We start from the raw sequence: 24,892 nt of genomic DNA, 5'->3' as shown, positions 1-24,892 counted from the left end.
GCTTCACTCTGTAGTTTCCTTTGATGTGCAGAAGTTTTTAAGTTTGATGTAATCTCGTTTGTCTCTTTTTGCTTTTGTTGCCTGTGCTTTTGGTGTGACATCCAAGAAATCATTGCCAAATCCGAGGTCAGGAAGATTTTCCTCTATGTTTTCTTCTATGAGTTTTATTATTTTAGGTCTTATGTTACATCTTTAATCCATTCTGAGTTAATTTTGTATAGGTATAAGGTAATGCTCCAACTTCATTCCTTCACATGCGGCTATCTAGTTTTCTCTATATCATTTTTTGAAGGGACTGTCCTTTCCCCATTCTGTGGTCTTGGCACCCTTCTTGAAGATCATTTGATGATATACACAAGGGTTTATTTCTGGGCTCTTTATTCTGTTCCATTGCTCTTTATGTCTGTGTTTATGCAAGTACTGCACTGCTTTGATTACTGTGGCTTTGTAATATATTAAACCCTGACTGGCACACTATTCTCTTTTTTTAACCTGAGTCACTTTGTTTTAATTTTCTCTGCAGTATACAGCATAGAGTTGAGTTTTGCTTTATAAGCCAATTTGAAGATCTTTCCTTTAAATAGATGAGTCAACCCCATTCATATTTATTGATATGTCTGATGTTTGGTTTCAACTGTCATAGTTTTATTTACTGTGTGTATTATATTTACTGTATTTCTTTATGTTGTTCCTTTGGAGTTTTTATTTCATTGGATATAAAAAGATTTGGATTTTTTTCTAGTGGCATCTTTACAACACTATTTATAAAGGTGAACATGGACACCTTTGTCCTCACTTAACATTCTATACAATTTGATTTATTAGGTTTAAATGATATCTTTGACTTGCATTACTTAAGTGACAGTCAATGAGCTATTCTTTTTTTCTCTTTTTAAAAATTACATTATGTCTACTTTGTCAAAATATGTAATTTCTACATAACTTTCTTCCACTCTTGTCTCTACCTTCATCTTAGTCTTGGATCTACAGTTAAATATATTCAGAGTCCTAAGCTATAGTTTTCCCCGTCATCTCTTAATTGGATGAAGCTCATCCTTTCACAGATTTCTCAGGAAGTGCTCTTGACTACAGCATTTGCTGAGTTCTTGCATGCTTAAAAACTTTTCACCAGCTTTGATTCCTAAAGTACGGGTTGGCTCAATATAAAATCCTTGACTCATACTTTTTTCTTTGTATTTCTTGAAAATGCTGTTCTCCTTATTCTTCCTTGGTTATGTCGTTGTTCAGAATTCTAATGGCGACCTGATTTTAAGTGATTCTTTTTACCTAGAGGCCCTGGGGACTTTTTTGCTTTTCATACTTAAAGTCTAGGATTTTATTAGGACATGTCTTGGAATTGACCGATCTTGATCCAATTCCACTCAGGCTTTTATTTGTGGAAACTTTTCTTGGATTATAGGTTTAAATGTTAGTTCTCTTCCATTACTTTGTTGTTCTTCTTCAGAGACTCAAATTACTCATACATTGGCTCTTTTTTGTGTGTTCCTGGTGTGGATAACTTTCTCTGTGACCCTTTTGGCTTATTATCTTTATTTCCAGTCTTAGCCTTTCATGCTTTTCTTCAACACTCTTTAATAAATTTTCTGTTGCACATGTTCTCCCTTGAGTATCTTGTAATTTTATTCTCAAGATGACTTTGTCTTTATTCCTTATATTCTTTCCTGAGTTCATTCAACTCTTTTCTACCTTCCTGTTTTATTTTTGGTCTATTTCTGTTGAGTTTTGTAATTTCTCATTTGAGATGTTTTTTTTTTTTTACATATCATTACCTGGAAGTTTTGTTTAAAGTTATTTATTCCTTTTGGAATGTTTGTTACAGTTTCTTCTGTTTAACGCTTCATTTATTGGGGGATAATTTTCATCAGCTGAAATATTTTGATTCTCATGTTAATTTTATAGCTTTGTATGGATGCCATCTGCTGTTTTCTGTTCACTTTGTGCTTTAAAAAATTTCCTGAGGGCCAGCCCCAGTTGCCTAGTGGTTAAGTTCAGCATGCTCCACTTCAGCAGCCTGGGTTGTTCCTGGGCGTGGACCTACACCACTTGTCTGTCAGTGGCCATGCTGTGGTGGCAGCTCACATACAAAAAGAGGAACATTGGCAATCAACATTAGCTCAGGGTGAATGTTCCTCAGCAAAAACAAATAAATAATTTCAAACCTAAAAAAGGTTGTCAGTCTTTCCTTTTCTTCTATAAGCTTCATTATTTCTCTAAAGAATACAGACCAGTTGTTTTGTAGACTGTCCCTCAATTTAAGTTTGCCAGATGCTTCCTTTAGATATAGGTTGTTTTTGCAAAAATGTTACAAAAGTGGCACTGTGTTCTCAGTGGATTATATCAGAAGGTACATGATGTTGCTATGTCCCATTACTAGTCATGCTAATTACGCTTGGATAAGGTAGTATCTACCAGGTTCCTTCACTGTAAAGTTACTGTTTTCCCCTTTGTAACTAAGAAGTATTTTATGGACAGATACTTTGAGACTATATGCTTTTCCTTACAAACTTTCATGCTAGTTTTAGTATCTGATGATGATTTAGTAAGTGATGATGACTCCTGGATCAATTATTACTGCGATTATTGCCAAATAGTGACTTTCTAATTTCATCATTCTACATTTCATAGTTGGCAATCTACTCAAAAGAAGGGCTTTCCCTTTTCCTTCACTGATTTATTGATATCAATACATATTGAGTACACATTATGTATAATATATACTTGTAATTCTTGGGAGATACCTGTGAAATATTTAGGTGGAAAGTTTATGATGTCTGCAGCTTACCTCAAATGTTTCAGCAAAATAGCAGTAATAATACACACACACTCAAGAGTGTTAAGTTAAATGTGAAAAAATGTTAAGGATTACACAATCTAGGTGCACAGTATATAGGAGATCATTGCAGTATTTTGCAACTTTTTTGCTGACCTAAATTTATTCAAAATATATACAGCAGTTTTAATTGAGACACTGCCAAAACCTTCACAAATATTTGAAAAAATTAAAATCAGCCTACAGACTTACCAGCACTTGAATATATTCAAATTTTATTACCATTGTCTATAGAAATTTAACACTAGTATCTGTGCAACAGTCCTCTGAAGCAGAGGGGGAACACCACAGACAAATCTTACACACTAAGATAACAGTACCGCGTTCGAGATGACTGTTTCTTCATTCAGTAAACCAAGCTTGACAAAGCAGCCAACTCAAGATGAATGATTCCAGTTTTAGGACAGAGGTGAACTAACCACTTAGGGAACATTACAAATAATATTAAAATGTTACATAGACTTTAAAAAGTTCAGAATTTTTCCCTAAGACTATATACAGACAGGTTCACAACACAGAAACCTGTACTTCCAGCACTCTGAGGTTTCAGCAAAGCATACATCACAGACACATCTGCCATACAGTGCAATTTTATTGTGTAAGACATGAATAATAGTGCACTTAAATCCAAGAGTCACATTCAAATATATCAAGAGTACAATCCAAATACCCAGCTATTGAAGAAATACATATTCTTTTTTTTCTTATACAACTAAGTTGTGCAAGTACAACATTTTTAGTGTAGATGGTAATCGATCTAAGAGGATTCTGAAGGATGAAACTCAGGGTGTACTTGTGTAGAATAATCCTCTCCAAAGACATGTGCATTTTACAAGTGAAGCAAGTGTCCTGGGCAGACAGACACAGGCAGTGTTGCACAACTTGTTTTTATTACAAATCACAAATACAGTTAATCTGTGTATCCACAGATAGTTCAACAGAATGGTCTAAAAGTCAGTAAGCTCTTAGCAGGAATTATTTTTCAGGATAATGTAGTGTCTACAGTGAGCCCCACTATCTTTCAGTAAATTAAGCAGAAACTACACTTCTGCAGGGTAGCTCAAAAACAGGAAGTTGGGTTTCTTGAAGGGAATTTGGATAACAAGTTTAGACTTTCTGAAACCTAGTCCTAGAGTTTCAGAGGGTCTCCTCTGGGCTATTGGTTTAAAGGAAGAAGATGCTGTGGACACTAGATTACACAGACTGAGTGAAGGTAGAAGTAGTTTTATTCAAGAAAACAAAAATTAGAAAACTGATACTGCAAGAAAATTAGCATTTCATATCATCTGGAATAAACATTAATGGAGAAATCAGTCTTTTTAATGTTTTTTGTTAAGATGCTGAATTACATAAAAACACTATTTGATAATCACTTAAGATACCAGCTCTGGAGGGGGAAAAGATCTGACCCGTGTTAAAGAGCAAGCAATAAGGAATCTATGTTGTCTTGAGGTATAGCAGAAACCTGTATCAGACGTGCTGAATGACTTCATTCTCCGGTAGATTTCAAAGCTGCCAGAACAGGGGTCAACTATTCTAAAAAGTGCCCATTTTTTTTGTCCAGGAAATAACTTTCTGATAAAGAGTGCTCATAATATCCTCATGCAGTTTTCATTCATTAAAACTGGAGATGGGTAGATATCAAAACTTTTGCTTAGGTTAAAGTCTGATACTAAGTGACCCTGATGACCTAGTGAAGACTGACAATTCAAACAGCTAATCCTGAAACCAGATCACCTACAAGAGTCACACCTTTAAGCAGATTTCTTAAAATGCAGCAAAATGTTCCTCCTATTTTTCACTTCAAGAGACAACTACTGGTCAAATCTTTTCCATGATATTGATTTTTATTTACTATAAATTCTGACTGAATCAAAGACTAAAATCTCACTAAACTTCATCCTTTGAAATGAAAAGCAATGACATCACCTCTGTAAATCAGGCTTCAGAGTTCAAAGAAAGGTTTTTAAATTCCCCAGATAGGATCTGAAATGACTGTCTGTTGTCTTTCAAAGTTTTCCTGAAAATTGCTTTAAAATCTTGCTTCAAAGGCCTAATTTTTCTCAGAAATAAAATACATTTATAGGTTGTTTTACACCTATTAAATTTTAGAATTTCTGCTGTTTTATTCCCATTTAATGAAATCAAAATGAAAAATTTTGACCAATTAATTATTAAAAAGTATTACCACCCAAAAAGTTACAGCATTTTTATATAATCAACCAACTGTGTTCTTCTGATTCTTAAAAAATTATTAATTTAAATCTAAGGATCCTTGTATTGCTGATAGAGGACTGTAGTAATCCTTTTTATTTTTAAAATATTCTTTGTGGGGCCTACTTTTTGCATCCCAAAAGGTAAACCAGCCTTCACCATAAATGAATATGGAAGATGCCTAATATACATGAACTTGATTATTCTCACTTGATTATTATTGGCACCTATGGGGCAATTTACTTGCTCACTTTCTGCCACAATTTTCTTCATTAAAGTTTTTAAAGTCAATGGCAATTCTCCAAACGTAATGTTTAACAAGTATCTTCTCATGCGTACATCCACTGTATGTATTCTTCTCATCCAAGGGATGGGTAACTTAATAATATTAGTAAAAACCCTCTTCAAGTTATATTGATAGTGCACTTGTTTTTGACAGAGTTTTAGAGATTGGGAAGACCCTAATATTTGCATTAGATGACTCCTTTAAAAGTGCATTGATACCAAAGTTTGTTTTTACAATCTATAAACAGAACTGACGTTTGGACAATCTCTAATTATAAATTAATACTAAAATGCAAACTTGTCCAAATAGCTTAAGACTGCTGTCCCAATAAGAGAAAGAAAAGAAACTGAAACACTATGCTACTATTGTACTCTGGCTCGCACAGAAAATGTTCATCAGGAAGATGGGGATAAAGTGATGGCATAGAGTCTCTCCATGACCACACCTATGAAAACACCCTCCAAAGTTCCCACCCAGGGAGCCTACGGCCAACCAACACCACCAGCGAGAGTCACTTCTAAAGAACCACGAAAGAAATCTCTAGATGGTTTTCCTTATGGGTCTGTTAACTGAGAAGAAAAAAGCTCCTTCTTCCTATCTAGTCTTGAGACAAAAATAGGAGAAAATAAAAAGGTCAACTGCGTGAACAAATGCAGAACAATTTCGACAGGCCATAAAAAAGCTACAGTATTTCCCCTTTTAAAAAATTACTATAGATATTTCACACGACACAGAGATATCTATAGCAAGACAACGTCTCCTCTGCTCCTTGCTTACTAGCCTTCTGGTGAGGGCTTTAACGCCCTGAGATTCATAACCACAGTCAAGGCAAAAACCAAGCTTAGAGGAGAAGGCAGGCAAATGGACCAAAAGCGAGCTGACTGTGGATTGTTGTCTAGCCTTCTGCTACAAGTCTGAGGAAACAGAAAAAAGATAAAGCGTAGGCAACTAGAGACGGAAAGTATTTGCCACTTTCCAAGGCTTCTTAACGTGGTCATAAATTTTGCTAGAGTCAATTTTTAAAAATTATATTTTTAGCTCAATACATAGCTCTAAAGCAGGGTTCAGTTTTGGTGTGCTTCACTCTGAAATGGTTATGTACAGATGGGGGGGAATGGTATTAAAGATTACTCTTCAACTATCCTTTTAAAGGAAAACTAGAATTGATAGTATTTGTTAAAATGAGAAGTGTCACAAAACAGAAACATACATGAAAAGCACTCAACCGCAACCTTTCAGAGCTGTGGGCATAAACCAGCATAGCGTAAATATAGTCATCACTGTTTCTCTAACATCGAACCACTTCAAATCTGTTTCTGAAGTTTAAAACATAGCTGCATCATGTTCATAAACTTTCACCTCTGCTTAAATTATATTTGCCTAACATATAATAGACAAATCAGCAGAGTCAAGATAAATTTTCAAAAGGCTCAAGCCACCATGAAAGTTTTAACCTTAGTATTAGTAAACTCTTAGAATACTTAGAACACAGTATAACACACACATACTTACAGAAACCAGAGCAATAAGAACTTCAGACAAGGGGAGTGCATCTCTGGTTTAAGGAAACCATATTTATAGCTTAACTGTAACAAATTAACATCTATTGTAAATGATGGTTTAATGTTATATCCAGCATTTGATACACATTTAATAGTTATGGTCAAAAACCTGAAAAACCAATTCAACAGTAACGATATCATATCAGTAACAAATTCCTACTTGATTTCTATATTGCACATACTTTTAGTGTCTACTGTTAAAATAAATTTACCTCTTCTTAATGTAAATATCAGAAGACTATACCTGTTGCCCTTGTAAAAATAATTTACCTTGAATAAATATTCAGATTTTCCTTTCTTGACAAACCAGAATGAGAATGAATTCAGCTTCGTTAGTCCAAGACTATTTTAAAGAGAATGACTATTTTATGTGGCAAAGATACTGGAAATGACATGTTAAACAGGAAATTCTTGGTTTACCAACCATTTCAGGTTTGAAAAATATTTCTATATTCAGAATGGTTAAAAGTCTGATCGTGTTTTAACCAACAAATACTCCCTAAAGAGATTAATCATGTACCCTTGACTGGTGTGGAGCACTGTTTAGAAAGTGAACACAGAGAAAAGCTTATGATGAAATGGTGTATAACACGAATGGCATTAAACAGGTCATCTGTTTCACATAAAATAAAATGACTAGCACCTCCTTCCTGCTCCCAAAATGAAGAGGCCTAACAGGCCACGTGAAACATGAGTAATTACAGTAAGTTTCTTTCATAAAGTATTGAGAAATCCATTACACTAGAGGTTCCCACATCCAAAGCCTTACGTTCAAGGCTATTGTGTAAAAGTGAACTGAAGGGCAAAAGGAGAAAGAGGTGGGATACAGGTCCGGGAAGGTCCTTCTGAAGAGTGTCGGGGGGCGATCTTTCAGGGACTCTCCTGCATCCCATCCTCAGTTTCCAATTCTGCCAACTGCCTCCTAAGGATATTTACTTTTGCTTGTAATTCCTTGTTATATTCAATGATGTTAACCATTTCTTCATATGCTTCATCCAAATACTTGGAGGATCTGTTCCAACGTAAGAAAATACCTATTGAACCCAGGAAAGGAGAAGAGGAGGGAGAAAGATACATACAATGGATTAATATTATACTTGTGGATAATATATAATTCCATGCATTATACATTATTTTTTCTTTTGTTTCACAATGCACAATCTATGTTTTATTATGTGCTAAAATATATAGGAATCTTGAGGTACCAAAAGAGTGCAATTAAATACAGCATTCAGGGGACCAGCCCCAGTGGCCTAGTGGTTAAGTTTGGCAAGCTCTGCTTCAGCAGCCCGGGTCTGGTTCCTGGGCGCCAACTCACACCACTCATCTATCAGTGGCCACACTGTGGCGGTGGCTCACACACAAAATAGAGAAAGACTAACAGATGTTAGCTCAGGGTGAATCTTCTTCATCAAAAAGAGGAAGACTGGCAATAGATGTTAGCCCAGGGTGAACCTTCCTCAGCAAAACAAAACAAAACAAAAAACCAGTATTCAGTAAGTCCCTATTTCTATGTACATACTCATTAATTCTTTAAAAAACGCCACAAAATTATTAAATAGATCAAAACACTGTTCTGTGATATACTCAGGAAAACAAGCTAATTTATAATGCTAGTTTCACAATACATTTTTTTTCCACAATTATAGAACTTTAGCCAGATTGGTAAGACTTCCCACAGGTGTGAAATCATTTTCACTGGAAAAGTAACAGTGACTGTAAAAACAGAACCACATAAATTATTATGTAAAAGCCTAAACTTCAGCACTCTCCTCTCTCTTACTTAAGAGGCAGGCTTCCAATTCTCTAGGCAATTGCTTCTTTCCCCAAATAAAAACAATTATCCTTCTATGATGGACTAACAGAGACGTTTTCTCCTCTACACAGACCTGCATTAACTACATCATCCCAAAATAATTGCTTAAAGATATTCAAGTAAGGAAGTACAAAAACTTTTCAGGCTGCAACATGTCAGCAGCTGGCAAGTCCACAAAGGTTTTATGTTCATTAAAACACTTTCTAGAAACCAAACTGCCCTGGGCCCTAAAGAGTCCTTCTGTATACGCCCAAATGCTACTCTCTATCAGAAAAGGAAAACAGAAACATAAAGACTGACTGATCTGTGTTGATTTTGCTACTATGTGAACCTATTTTTAAAATCCTGTTCTTCAATACAAGAATTACCTAATATTAATGGTGAACTATGACGTAAATATGAACAGCAGAGAGACATTTTAAGCTAGAGAGTAGTATCACTGTGCAATCCATATACCTACGAGAATATTTTATCTAAGGTAGAATTTCTGCCAGTTCCAGTTCTCAGCTGAGGAGGCACTAAACAAACACGGACAGTCTATTCCCGAGGGAATGGCAGGGGTTCATTCATGTAACCACAAAGATTTCCTTCTACCACTTAATCCCTGAACTCTCAATGAGGTTTGGTAAAAACTAGTTAAATCAGCCTTCAGGCCATCGAGCTCCCAAATGGGGCTTTTCCCTCAAGTAGCGAGTCTCTCATTTCAGCTATTAAACATGACAGTGGCTTTTAAGTGAACTGTCCCATAAGTCTTAAACAAGAAGCATAGCCATAATCTCTCATTTAAGAGACCATTTATCCTGTGCCTATGATCATCTACAACAATCAAGAAAGCAAGCAAGGAGAAGTTCTAAGCAGCCCAAAATTCCCACAGCACTAACGTGCAGGCTCAGAGAACCTCCAGACCATCCAAGGCTATTTTATTTTCCCACAATTCTAATGAAGGGACATCTCAGAAGAGAAGATTAAAGCGTAACCTGAGGGAGAAGGAAGCAGCTAATGATAGATACACCAAGAGGAACAAGATGTGAGAGCTGACATCCAGAGAAGTGACAGAAACAGACTCAGTTTCAAACTGGGAAAGCAAAGCAATCTGAGACCCTTTTACACGTAAAGGGCAAACAGTTTTCCTCACGTGAGTTGCTCTTGAGGGATAACATATTAGAACACAGTACAATAACTGACATTTGTGCTAATTCAGTTCAATTTACCAAACAGCTACCATTCCTGTGTGGATACCTGACACTGTTTAATACAAAGATGAATAAAGATGTGCTGACTACCCTCAAAATGACTAAAATGAAATTAAATGATATTTATAGTCTTTGTTTAATGAATGGCTAGACTGTTTTAGATAGATTTTTGTTTTTCTTTTAAAAATCAAGCTTTGGGGGGCTGGCCCAGTGGCCGAGTGGTTAAGTTCGGGCGCTCCGTTGCAGGCGGCCCGGTGTTTCGTTGGTTCGAATCCTGGGCGCGGACATGGCACTGCTCATCAGACCACGCTGAGGCAGCGTCCCACATGCCACAACTAGAAGAACCCACAACGAAGAATAGACAACTATGTACCAGGGGGCTTTGGGGAGAAAAAGGAAAAAATAAAATCTTTGGGGAAAAAAAAAATCAAGCTTTGGTATTTAAGGAGATAAGCTTCAGGAGTGTGAAAATTTATTGCAGGTAAAACGCCTTCTTTAGAATAGATTTGAAAATTAAGCATGGATTATTGTTCCACATGAACAATGAGATATCTGCATCACTGCATTGATGGCTGGCATTTGCGCACATTTACAGAAGCTCACTAATGACTAGCTCATGTAATCCTTCAACAACATTTAACAGAAGAACTGATCCTAACGACCGTCTAGTAAAGGAAACAGATAAAAACCATCTCCTGGGAGCTTACAATTTATTCCTGTCCCAGGAACCTACCAACTTTCTCACACAAAAAGTAATGCACCTTCCCTCACACCCATTAAGACAGCCACTACCAAAGGGGAAAACCCAGAAATTAACAAGTGTCGGCAAGGACGTGGAGAAATTGAAACCCTGTGCACTGCTGATCGGATGGGAAAATGGTGCAACTGTTATGGAGAACAGCATGGAGGTTCCTCACAAAGTTAAACACAGAATTATCATATGACCCAGCAATCCCACTTCTGGGTACAGACCCAAAAGAATGAAAGACAGGATCTTGAAGAGATATTTGCACACCTATGTGCCAAAACGTAGAAGCAACCCAAGTGTACATCAGTGGATAAATGGGGAAACAAAACGTGCTATATCTATATAATGGAAAATCATTCAACCCTAAAAAGCAAGGAAATCCTGTCACATGCTACAATAGGAATAAACTCTGAGTACATTAAGAGATAGAAGCCAGTCACAAAATGACAAATACTATATGAGTCCACTCACATGAGGAACCTAGAGCAGTCAAACTCATAGAGGCAGAAAGCAGAATGTAGTTGCCCGGGGCTGGAGAGAGGAGCAATGGGAAGTTGCTTAACGAGTATACAGTTTCAGACTCACAGGATGAAAAGTTCTGGAGATCTGTTTCACAACACTGTGAACATACTTAACAATACTGAATTGTACACTTAAAAATGGTTAAGTTGGTAAGTTTTTTTTTAATTGCAATAAAAAAAAGTAATGTTCCTTCTTATCTTCCCTTAATAGGGAAAATATCCAATATGAACAGCAGTATCCACTAAATAAGCACTGTTAATTTGTCAAATGGGGACTGAAAAAAAAGTGACTGGATAACTGATATGAAAGAGAAAACCATGCCTATATTGAGAAAAAAATAATAATTACACCCAGGTCTGAGGGTCAGGTCCACCTCACTATCTTTAAATATCAACAGCAGCATGTACTCACGGGCAGTCGAGAGAGCATCCTTGACTATTAATAAAAAGTTTGCCAAGGAGGGCACGGCTTACCTTCCCACAGGTGAAGACTCTGTGGAGCAACTGACGGCCAGATGACAAGGTTGTTGGCTTCAAAGAGAGGACTGGTGAACTTCCTCAGCTCACTGGGCCGGTTGACCCAGGACCACAGAGACATCGTTTTCTGCTGTAGCTTCAACTTACATCTGATCAAGAAAGAAAACTGCCATTAAAGCATACAATTTATAATCGCCACTATTAAATGCCTCCTCCTATTAGGACAATTTCTTCTCTCAGTATGTTAGAAGGCACAATACAAGACTTTTAGTAGAGGAACAAAACATTGTAAAATAACAATATTTGTGGGGCCGGCCCACGGCCAAGTGGTTAAAGTTCCATGTGCTCCACTTTGGTGGCCTGGATTTCTGGGTTCGGATCCTGGGTGTGGACCTGCTCCACTCATCAGCCATGCTGTGGAGGCATCTCACACACAAAGTAGAGGAAGACTGGCACAGATGTTAGCTCAGGGCTACTCTTCTTCAAGCAAAAAAAAAAAGAGGAGGATTGGCAATGGATGTTAGCTCAGGGTAAATCTCCCTCACAAAAAAATACATATATTTGTCAGAAAATTCAATGTGTATTATATAACTCTCAACAACCACAAAACAAACACTATTTTACAGGCTTCCAAAGCCAACAATAAGGATAAAATCAGAATCTGGTCATGTCAGGTTCACTGTTAAATATTAACCCAGGGAAAGGTACTATATGCAAAAGTCCATTAATTTATCTGGGAGTGTATTTTAATTTAAAATAGCTAAATACTAAAAAAAGTTTCTAACTTTTTTGTTTTGGAGAAGACTAAAATGTAAAGACACAAAAATCATACATATCATACGGAGATTGAGCCAAATTTCAAACAAAACAAAATTTTTAGAGACAGCTTTTAGAAGAAATAAATTACATGTACATAAAATGGCTGTCAAAAATTAAAAATACGTATCTTGATGTAAATACAGATTTAATCTACATTTATATAAAATGAACGGTTCTCATTAATAATCATGAAATTCTGTAACACTTTATCATGGAATAAATTGGTGGAGATGGAAAGTGAAATGGCATTATTTTAGAAAAAATAAATTTTAACAAGGATTTAAAGGTAACTTGTGGTAAACCTTACATTAAACAAATAGATGACACATTCAATTTTCACAGGAGTATGTTTAAGTTGAAATTTTACTGTAAACTTGGTTTTCTCTGAAACTACTTGATTACTTATAAGCTTCATGCAAGTTAATTATGTGCATTCTTTTTATGCTAGCAGTAAACAGAAGGTACATAATCACAGAACCCATGCGGCACTAGAATTTAACTGCTAGGACAACAAGTCCCATACTGGGTCCCAGGAACCGGGCATGAAGACAAGAGACCACTGCACCCACTGCTCCTCCAGCCGCCTGCCCAACCCCATGGCCAGCCAATCACTGAAACTTTTCCCGCTGAGCCCGCCCCACACAGCTTCAGAATCTTTCTCAGTCAGTACTCCACCAAACAGGAGTCAGAATGTGAGATAAAATCTATTTGTGATCTCTTTACTGAAGGTTGGTTCTGAGGGATATGAACAGGAAATCACCAAAAAGAAGTCCATCGTCTAACGTAGCATTTAAATGCTGAGTTAAAGTGATACACGTTGCTTTATCAAAGGGTGTCTTAAAGCCTTTAATGATTGTTTCGTGACTCTCTGGGAGGGGACTATATTATGCCACATTCCCCAAATCTCCCTGACTATGTAAATCACCAGTTCCCCTCTCCCCCCATCAGAGCACAGTCCAGGGCTAAGTAGAATGTGCTTTAAGAAACGGTGGGATAGGATATTGGATTCCTGATCGATTCAAGTGCCATGAAAACAGCTGTCTCTGTGATGATTATTTGGATATAATCTTTGCTCTCCTAAAAAACAAACCAACCAACCCAAACCAAAATAAAAACAGTAAAGCCTCTTTTACACATACAACTTTGTTTTGTTCAGCATTTTAAAAGCATACCTGACCATGGAATCCTTTTTGGTGTAGTATCTTTTAACATCCCTTGGTACTAGTGTCTAACAAAGGAATGGTAAACAGGTTTCATCTCACATGCTGACTCCCACTTGCTAGAGGTTACCAATTATTTTTCCTTTTTTTGCATCAGATGACACAGAGCATGAATTACCTGCTGTCACATTCAGTAGAATCAAAGAGCCAGCCAGAGTAATTTTGTGGCTCTGAGTCAAAATGCCATCAGTGGTCTATTCTAGGCTGCTGGCTGAGCTGGTGACAGATTCAAGGAGGAATGGATGAATGAACCAACATTTTTTAAATGCCAATTAAGTGACAAGTATCAGGCTAGCAGTTTACACATGTTGATTTATTTGATCCTCACTAAAACCCAATATGGCAGATAGTAATTTTTGCCTTTAACATCAGAAGAAACAGATCCAGAGAAGTCACATGGCAACTAAGTGGCATAGTGGAGATTCAAACTCCAATATTCTAATTTCAGTCTTGAACTTCTTCCATTAAAGTACACTGGAGAGAATGAAAAAGGGCTGATGACAATGAAAAAAGAAAAGTGCCTAAAGTGTCTTGGGGCATAGTTTAAAATGTTGCATTTAGGAGTGGGACTTCAGGAGTGGCAGAAGAAGGACCTCCATATATCGTCTCCAAAAAGTAATGAAAACAGTGGCAAAAATAGTCAAAATAAATATTTTCACAACTGAAAATTAACAAAAGGCTTGCAAGCATCTGAGAAGCATTCACCCAAGAAAAACTACTGAATCTCTGGAAGAACAGCAGGATTTGCAGCATCGGTCTACTGCCAACACCCTTTCCCCAGCTCTACAGTATCACTGAAAAACAGCAGCCTTGCAGCCACTGGAGGGGCAGACCAGGTTTGGAGCTCCTCAAAAAGTACCACCCCAGAACACTGTCACTACTTGATATACGTCTTGCAAGGTCCCTGGCCAAGCCTCCTCCGCAGAGTGTAGTAGTTATTTGACTTGACTCAGAGTTCTCTCTGAAGGAAAAGTCCTACCACCCAAGGTATTTGTCAAAAACAATGAGCAGAAACTATGTAGTAACACAGCTGCCTGAGGCTGCCATATCAGTTGGGGCAAATAAGAGGCTGGCCAAAATCATAAAAGAAAGATTTAGGAATAAGATCTCCAAAGGGGGGCTTTGAAAAGCTCTGACATATGCCTGAGAATTTAAAGGGGTGTGCATGTGTGCATGGCTGTGCACATGCCCAGAAAACACTTGAGACTGCTCCAGTTTTTCTCCTCTAGCTGAACTTGAGGCCCTGTTCAAGCTGAAGGCTAAAGCAGAGTTGCAAACCACCCAAGTGTTGAAGTCATGCCCAACACACACACAGAGCCCCTCAGCAAAGGGTGAAAGACTCCTTCATTCAAGACATTTAAAGAGGGCTCTGACTAATTGTTAGCTGACCACTAAGCTAGCTACCTGAGCAGAGACTTCAGTGGCCGCACACTATAGGAGATATAAATTTTACAGAATTAGTCCAGGAAAGTGATTAAACAGAAAGACAGACAAAAAAAGAAAAAAAAACAAACAAAAATGCAGCAACAACAACAAACCCTTGCAGGATAGGGGGATCTAATTTCCAGATTCTCCATATTATATTATCTAAAATATCAGTTTTCAAAAAAATTACAAGACACACAATAGACAGAAATGTACAGCCTATACACAGGGGAAAAAAACAGTCAAAAGGAACTGTCCTCAGGAAAGAAGGAAGATATATTGGATGTACCAGACAAAGACTTTACATCAGCTATCACAAATATGTTCAAAGAACTAAAGAAATAGTACCTTAAAAATTAAAAGAAAGTATGACAACAATGCCACAACAAACAGACAATATCAATAAAGAGACAGAAATTATAAAAAAGAACCAAATAGAAATCCTGATTTGAAAAGTATAATAACTGAAATGAAAAATTACCAGAGGAGCTCAACAGTAGATTTGAGCTGGCAGAAGAATGAGTGAACTTGAAGACAGGTCAATTGAGATTACCAATTTCTGAGGAAAAGAAAAAAAAAGAATGAAGAAAATTGAAGAGAACTCCAGAAACTTGTGAGATACTATGAAGCATACAACACATGCAGGCACAATGGGAGTCCCAGAAGGAGAGAAGAGAAAGAAGCAGAACAAATGTTTGGAAAATAATGTTTCTAAACTTCTCAAATGTGATGAAAAACACTGATCTACACATCCTAGAAGCTCAAAGAACTCCAACTGAGACAAATTCAAAGTAGTCCACACTTAGATACATCAAAATCAAAGTGCTAAAAGCCAAACAAAAAGAGAATTGTAAAAACAGAGAGAGAAAAATGATTCCTTACAGACCAGGGATCCTCAATAAAAATAATTGTCAGAGAGCAATGGTTGGAGATATTCAAAGTGATGCAAGATAAAGACTGTTGACCAACATGTCAATATCCAGCAAATTATGCTTCAAAAATGAAGGAGAAGAGTGACACCAGCAAAAACAGCAGAGCAGGGAGCAAAAAAGGCCCATCCCTCCACAGAAACATTGAAAAATCAAGCAGAAACTATTAGAATGAATTTTGTCAGACCTCTGGGAAATGTCAAAAGCTTATAGCACACAGGTAAACACAGAATCAAGGAAATGGTAATTTAAAAACAACAGGAGAGCTTTATGGCATTTTCATTTGCTCTTGCCCCACCCACTGCCTAGCTCACGGAGGTCTTGAAGATGGCAGCCCATGTTCCCAGTATGGGACCCTGGTCCCTGGCTCCAGAGGGATGAGAGCAGTCCTCATTTACAAAGAATTGTGTCTGTCTGTTCTAATCTGTCCAGGGGCTACCTGAAGCACTTGTCTTTGTTACACCTAACTTGGAAATCACTCTGGGCAGAAAAGCCAGGCATTCCTAGAAAACATTATAATGCAAATGAACAACCTGCAGTCATGTGGAAGAAAAAACTATGGTCGAAGGATACAATAGGGCATCAAAAGCCTGGGGAAAAAGTTTGTTTGGGAAATCAGGGCACGCAAAGGTGCCTGTGTATACTGAGGAATTTAGAAAGCCACGTGCACTCCTAAGGCAGGAAACATACTCAGCAAAGACCTGAGAAGATCCCAAATTTTCAGCTCTGGCTGCTCTCTAGGCTTAGTGAGAGCAGGAAGTGAAGGCTAAGGCCTCACTAAGGACTGAAAGAATATTCCAGCACAAAGCCAATCTGTAAAGTCTGTGAGAGGACTTTTTTTCTTTGTCTTGAGTTGTTTTCCTTTTCTCTTTTCCCTCCCTCTTTTTCACACTCTTTCTCTTTTGGCTCCTGGAATTCAAGGAAATTGCTGTCAAGACACTAGCTGAACACAAACTAAAAGAAGAGATACTTCAGAGACCACACATGAGAAAGAAGACACATTTTACAAAAATAGTTTAGAAAATAAATAAACAAATAAACAGCTGCAGCCTACAGCAAGCAACAAAGACAAATTCCATGGAGTGGGAAGAATCTGATTTCTGGAGAACCACGTCATAATATTTTAAATGTCCAGATTTAAAATTACAAATGACGCAAAAAAAAAAAACTAGGAAGTATAAGCCTATTCATAGAAAAAAATTAACAGAAATTGTCCCTGAGAAACCACTGACTTTGGACTTAATGGACGAAGACATTAAATCAACTGTCTCAAGAAATGCTCAAAGAGCTAAAGAAACTATGAGCAAAGAACTAAAGGAAACCAGGAGAATAATGTTTCAAAAAAGAGAATATATCAACAGAGACAAAAATTCTAAAATGGAACCAAACAGAAATTCTGGAGCTAAAAAATACAATATCTGAAATAGAAAACTCACTGGACAGTTTCAATAGCAGATCTGAGCAAACAAAGATGAAGATTAGTCAATGGAAATTACCCACTCTGAGGAGAAGAATGAAAAAAGAATGAAGAAAAATGAACAGAACCTAAGACCCTGTGGTACCAACATATGTAGGAGTTACAGAAAGAGAGGAGAGCAAGGGGCAGAAAGAATATATAAAGATAATGACTGTTTGTCAATTATACCTCAATACAGATGCAAACAAACAAAAAGAACCACACACGAAAAAATTAAGAACCGAAAACTTCCTAAATTTGATAAAAGACATGAATCTACAGATTCAAGAAGTTCAATGAACTCCAAGAAGGATAAAGGCAAAGAGAGCCACACTGAGATACATGATAATCAAACTGTTTAAAGCCAAGGACAAAGAGAATCTTGAAAGCAGCAAAAGAGAAGCAACTCCTCATGTACAAGGGATCCTTGTTAAGATTAATAACAGATTTCTCATCAGGAATCATGGAGGCCAGAAGGAAAGCAAAGACATTTTTAAAGTGCTGAAAGAAAAAAACTACCTACCAAGAACTCCACATCCAGCAACATTATTCTTTAAAAATGCAGGAGAAATTAAGACATCCCCAGATAAATACAAACTGAGGGAGTTCATTGCTAGTATACTTGCTTTACAAGAGAAATGCAAAAGGGAGTCCTTGAAGTTGAAATGAAAGGACACTAGGCAGTAACTTGACGTGATATGAAGAAATGACTCCTGTAAAGATAACAACGTAGGAAGGTAAAAAAGTAAGTCATTATTGTATTTCTGGTTTGTAACTCTTTTTATTTCCTACATAATTTAAAAGACATGAATAAAAACAATTATAAACCTATGATAATGGGCCTACAATGTATAAGGATGTAATCTGTAGGTAGAGCATATGGGGGGCAGAACTATATAGGAGCAGTTTTGTATGCCACTGAAATTAAGTTTGTATTCAAACTAGATTGTTACAAATTTAGGATGTTAACTGAAATCTGCCTGGTAACCACTGAAAAAGATTTTTAAGATATATACAAAAAGAAATGAGAAGGGAATCAAGATAGTACACTATTAAAAAATCAATTAAACACAAAGGAAGGCAAGTAATGGAGGAAACGAAGAAGAAAAGAGGTACAAGACATATGGAAAACAAATAGTGAAATGGCAGAGATAAGTCCTTCCTTATTAGTAATCACTTTAAATATAAATGAAGTAAACTTTCAAATCAAAAGGCAGAGATTAGCAGAATGGATTAAAATACATGATCCAACTATATATTATTTACAAAAGATTCACTTTAGATTCAAAGACGCACAAGATTGAAACTGAAAGGATAGAAGATTTTCCATACAAACAGTAACCAAGAGAGAGCTGGGGTGGATATATTACATCAGACAAAATAAACTCTAAGAGAAAAACTCTTACAAGAGACAAAGAAAGACATTATATACTGAAAAAAAGGCCAATTCATCAAGAAGATATAATAAATTATATATGCTCCTTACACCAGAGCCACAAAAATATATGACGTGAAAACTGACATCACAGAATAGAGAGACAATTCTACAATATAGTTAAGAACATCAATATCTCACTTTTGATAATGTATAGAATAACCAGACAGATAAGGAAATAGAGGATTTGAACAAAATATAAGACAAATATAGAATACTCTACCCAACAGCAACAGAATACACATTCTTCTCAAAGGCACATGAAACACTCTCCAGAATAGACCACATTAGGCCACAAAACAAATCACACAAAGTATCTTCTCTAACCAAAACAGAATGAAATTAGAAATCAACAACAGAAGAAAGACTAGAAAATCCATAAATATGTGGAATTACATAACACACTTTTAAACAACCAATGGGTTAAAGGAGAAATTAGAAAATGCTTATAGATGAATGAAAAAAAAAAAACCCCACAACATGCTAATACAACTCATATGGATCTAGTAAAAGCAGTGCTAGGAGGAAAATTTATAGCAGTAAACACCAATATTAAGAAAGAACAAAGGTCTTAAATCATTAACCTAACTTTATGCCCTGAGGAACCAGAAAAAGAAGAGCAAACTAAACCAATGCTAGCAGAAGGAAGGAAAAAATAAGATCAGAGAGGACAGAGACAAAACAGAAAATAAAAAAACAACAGAGAGCATCAATGAAACCAAAAGTTGGTTCTTTGAAAAGACCAGCAAAAATTGTCCCTTTAGCAAGAATGACAAAAGGATTATAAGAGAATACTATGGATAATTGTACATCAACTAATTAGATAATCTAGATGAAACAGACAAATTCCCATAAATTACCTAAACTGACTCAAGAAATAGAAAATCTCAACAGACCTATAACAACAACAAAAAGAGACTGAATCAGTAATAAAAAATCTCTCAACAAGGAAAAATCCAGGAGCAACGGGCTTCACTGGTAAATTCTACCTAACATTAAAAAAAGAATGAACACCAATCCTTCTCAAACTCTCCAAAAAATAGAAAAGGAAGAATACTTCCTAACTCATTTTATGAAGCTATTATTACCCTGATGCCAAAGCCAGACAAAGACGTCACAAGGAAAGGAAACTACTATAGTACGATATCCCTTATAAATGAAGATGCAAAAATCCTCAACAAACTACTAGCAAACCAAATACAACAGCATATTAAAAAAGATTATACACCATGACCAAGTAGGATTTATCCCAGGTATGCAAGAGTGGTTCAACATAAGGAAATCAATGTAATACAACATATAAATAGAATGAAGGGAAAAAAACACGTGATCATTGCAATTAATGCAGAAAAGGCATTTGACAAAATCCATCTTTTCATGATAAAAACACTCAACAAATTAGGAATAGAAGGGAACTTCCTCAAACAATAAAGGGCATTTATGAAAACACCACAGTTAACATCATACTCATTGGTGAAAGACTGAAAGCTTTCTCTCTAAGATCAGGAACAAGACAAGAGTGCCTGCTTTCACAGTGCTGTTCAACATTGTACTGGAAGATTATCTGAAAAGAAAAAGAAAGAAAAGGCATCCAAATTGGAAAAGAAGAAGTACACCTATCTCTGTTTGTAGATACCATGATCCTATACATAGAAAATCCCACAGAATCCACACAAACTACTAGAGCTAATAAACAAATTTGGCAAAATTGCAGGGTACAAGATAGACACAGGAAAAACAGTCATGTTTCTATTCACCAGCAGTGAATACTCCAAAAAAGATAAGAAAACAATTCCATTATAATAGCATCCAAAATAATAAAATACCAAGAATAAGTTAACCACAAAAATGAAATATTTGTATACTAAAAACTATCAAATACTGCCAAAAGAAATTAAAGAGCTAAATAAAAGGAAAGACATCTGTGTTCACGGATTGGGAGACTTAGTATCACTAAGGCAACAATACTACCCAAAGCGATCTGCAGATTCAATGCAATCTCTATGAAAATTCTCTTACAACTCAACAATAAAAAGGCAAATAACCCAATTAAAAAACGGGCCAAGTATCTGAATAGATATTTTCCCAAAGAAGATACACAAATGGCCAACAAGCACATGCAAGACGATCCACATCATTAGTTGTTAAAGAAATGCAAATCAATATAATGAGATACCACTTTACACTCACTAGGATGACTAAACCAAAAAGGCAGACAATAAAAAACGGTGAAGATACAGAGAAACTGGAGCCCTCATACATTGCTAGTGGGAATGTAAAAGGGTGCTGCCACTTCGTTTCACAGTTCCTCAAAATGTTGGTTACTATATGACCCAGCAATTCCACTCCTAAGTTTACACCTAAGACAAATGAATACATCTTCACACAAAAACAAAACAAATGTTTGATGCATCATTATTTATGGTGGCCAAAAGGGGAAAACAACCCAAACGTGCATCAACTGATGAATGGATATATCTATACAATGGAGTATTTTTCAGTAATGGAAAGGAATGAAGTACTGATACATTCCACAACATGGATGAACCCTGGGACCGTTATACTCAGTGAAAGAAGCTAATCACAAAAGACCACATACTGCATGATTTCTTTTATATGAAATCTCCAAATAGGCAATGTATAGACAGCAGATTAGTGGTTACCAGGGGTTAGGAGGTAGAGGGAGGGAGAATGCATATGACTGCTAATGGATATGCGGTTTGTTTGGGGGGTGATGAAAATGTTCTAAAATTAGATTTGGTGACGGTTGCACAACTCTGAATACACTATGTACTAAAACCCACTGAACAACATACTTTAAATGAGTGAATATTATGGTAAGTGAATTATATCTCAATAAAACTGTGTAAAAAGGGTTGCATTTTTCCTTTTAGTTGAAGTCACCTTTCACCAAGAAGTTTCAGCAGTTTTTAAAGATTTTTTTTATAGGACCAGCTAATGTTCCAATGTCCCAAATTCAATAGGTTCAAGTAATTTTAGACTTTGTATTCATAAGAAACCTTAAAACTTCTATTCTTTCGGATATAATATTTAAAAGGAAAAAAGTATGGTCATTGCTTTCTCTTAGGTCATCTCTTCTAATTAAACTCTCTATTTTGACTAGCAAAATTCTCTATTTTAAAACAGAGGTGAACAGAACTATAAAGTCAGGAAGCATTAAACTTTCTACCTATTTTTAATAAGGAAGAAAATACAAAAAAAATTATTAGTAAGTTATGCTTTATTTGGATTAACTGTGGAGTTACAGAATAGTCTCTGGAGTGGGAAAGTGAAATATTTATGACATCTCTGAGACAACTCAAATCCTACTTTTTAGAAGTAGACCTGTTCTGTTGGCATAAGTACTGAATGCAAGTGTAATAACATAAGTATAATCATTACCAGAAACTCAACTTAAAATGACATCAAAACACCAGAAGTAAATTTCACTAAGAGAAAAAAATGTGGTACAATGTTCGAAGATTCATTTAAGCCTAAACTGTTAATAAACACCCAAGGGAAAACCCTACTACCAACCCATCCGGATGTTTTTTACAAGGTTCAATTTTATAATACCACTATCAGACATTTCAGCTTGAACATGCCTACAAACAAGTGAATCCTGTCCCCATTCCATACTATTATCAAGAAAAGCACTCACAGCAAGTACCCTTGGGGGTAAAGAAGAAACAGTATAGATTATAAACACATCCATTAAATTACCTTTCTAATCACACTGATCACAGGAATCACGTGTGGCTGCTGTAGCAGCTATAGCCAAAGCACAGTGAGAAAACTATGGTGACTGAGAACTTTCTAGAGCACTCAAATAGTTCTAAATTTCTTCCTACTTCTGAACACAGGATGCTGTAAGAGACTCTAATGTTCAAAAATTTGCCAATTCAGCTCTGAGCAAAAAACATATATTGCTCTAGGTGCTTAAATTTTCAATTGGTCAAGATGTAGTAATCCTATTTGTGAAAAACTGTTAATTGTTTAAATTTATTATTCAACTAAATGATGCCATCTACCAGCCAAGGAACAAATCCTGTCTCCCACCCAGAGGAAGCCTTTTGAGTGTACCCAAATGAGAAGACTACCAATTAAGTCCCTTTAAAGATCATTGGGATGTGAATCTTCTAAATAAACCTATAAACTTGGTGTCTGGGCTGTGAAGTGAAATTGTCGCTCTGGGCCTGAGGACAGTTTCTAGGTGTAACAGAGAAGGTTGGAACAGGATTAGGAAGACCTGTACTATAGCTATACTTTTGGTGACCAACTGGCTGTGTGTCCCTGGACAAGTCATTTAACTTCTCTGGATATTATCTTCCTAATCCATAAAACTAGGATGGAAAGTAGAGTTGGATTATATGTTATAGCTTCTTCCAGATGTTAGATACATGATCCTATATAAGAAAATTAACATTTAAAATGGTTGCCCAATTTACTCAAAGCTTTTTAATCAGTGTATGGACTAATTTTAATCTAACAGAACAAAGTCTAGGATATGCTCTCAGCTAGCTAGTGATAGGCTCATAACAGGAATACACTTCATGTAATTTAATTTATACTAACTGTAACCTCTAACATCTTGTAAATAACATTAATGTAGAACCAAATCCAGGTCTCTTGTAGGAAGTGACCAAAACAACTAAAAATGAAATGGCCCCACATGAGCAATGTACCCACCTTTCACTTTCATTGTTGCCCAGAAATGTTCCAAACTGTGAGGCGTAAGCGTGCTCAAAGAGCATGATGAGGAAATTCTCGTTAAATTCAAAAGAACAAGGGAACTGACGAAGTATCTGCCACACACAGTCCAAGAAGAGAAGGAATACAGGCGACTCCCACTTCTGCTTACTATTACAATAGGCTGACTGTGCACAGCGCTGCTGGAATGGGTGACCAGCCTACGAGAAAAGATGGAAATGTGACAGTCATATCCTAGTGGGATCACATTACAGCACATTCTATTAATAGCGTTTCACAAAATTACAACAAAAGTCATTAAATGAAACTGTGTAATTCAGGTGGCTTGCTGTTTAGGTTAATGATTTCTTGATTTAAAACAATATTTAGCGGGGCTGGCCCCGTGGCCGAGTGGTTGAGTTTGCGCGCTCCGCTGCAGGCGGCCCAGTGTTTCGTTGGTTCGGGTCCTGGGCGCGGACATGGCACCGCTCGTCGGGCCACGCTGAGGCAGCGTCCCACATGCCACACCTAGAAGGACCCACAGTGAAGAATATACAACTATGTACCTGGGGGCTTTGGGGAGAAAAAGGAAAAAAATAAAAACATAAACAAACAAACAAAAAAATATTTAGCAGCTAATAAGGAAAAAGACACAATTTTCAAATACTTAATAAGGCTATGCAGTTAAGACATAAACATAAGAACAGCAATTGTCCTTGAAATACCAAATGGAAGAATAATGAACTTCAGTAATGAAAAACATAAATCTTTCTAGGTCTGAAATTTGGAGCACAGGCAAAGGATATAAGCTCTTCAGGTATAAAACGAAAGACAGCTATCAGCTTCGATCCATCCAAAGCATCACTGATTGTTGTAAGCTACATAAGCCTCACCACTGCATAGAGATAAAGATGGGGCTCTCCCACACAAACTGTATAAGGTCACTCCTGATATTAAATCTTTAACTACATATGAAAAAAGTTACCATCATGAAGAGGTCTTTATGAATATTTTTAGATTAGAGATAAAGCTGTCCTTAGTTTCCATGTTTTCCCAAAAAGAACTGGAAGAGTCTGCCATCTACTGACCAAAGGAAATTTAAGAATCATTTGGCTCTCTGGCCTGCCCAGAACCTGAGTACTGACCTTATCCCAAACCTGCTTTATCTTTGGGTCCTCATAGTACTGTATCTGACAAAGATAATGCCATGAACATATTCCAGTGGCTAATGGGATTTTGATCCCCACTAAA

The 24,892-nt window shown here is 36.5% G+C and overlaps 1 protein-coding gene across 2 annotated transcripts in view; it reads right to left on the bottom strand.

The window, feature by feature from the left end:
• Positions 1-3,049: 3,049 nt before the first annotated feature.
• MTMR9 (myotubularin related protein 9) overlaps positions 3,050-24,892 on the bottom strand; it is a 58,683-nt gene continuing 36,840 nt past the window's right edge. The window contains exons 8-10 of one of the 2 annotated variants that reach the window (XM_008542190.2): positions 23,642-23,862; positions 11,666-11,817; positions 3,050-7,947 (exon numbers count right to left, since the gene is read on the bottom strand). In XM_008542190.2, coding sequence (XP_008540412.1) covers positions 7,784-7,947; positions 11,666-11,817; positions 23,642-23,862 — 537 coding nt within the window. In that variant the 3' untranslated portion in view covers positions 3,050-7,783. The remainder of the gene's footprint in view (positions 7,948-11,665; positions 11,818-23,641; positions 23,863-24,892) is intronic. The other variant, XM_070607582.1, reaches the window with a different exon arrangement.

This window comes from Equus przewalskii, chromosome 2 (genome assembly GCF_037783145.1).
Source record: "Equus przewalskii isolate Varuska chromosome 2, EquPr2, whole genome shotgun sequence".
Taxonomy (NCBI): Eukaryota; Metazoa; Chordata; class Mammalia; order Perissodactyla; family Equidae; genus Equus; species Equus przewalskii.
This window is presented reverse-complemented; position numbering and strand designations above follow the sequence as displayed.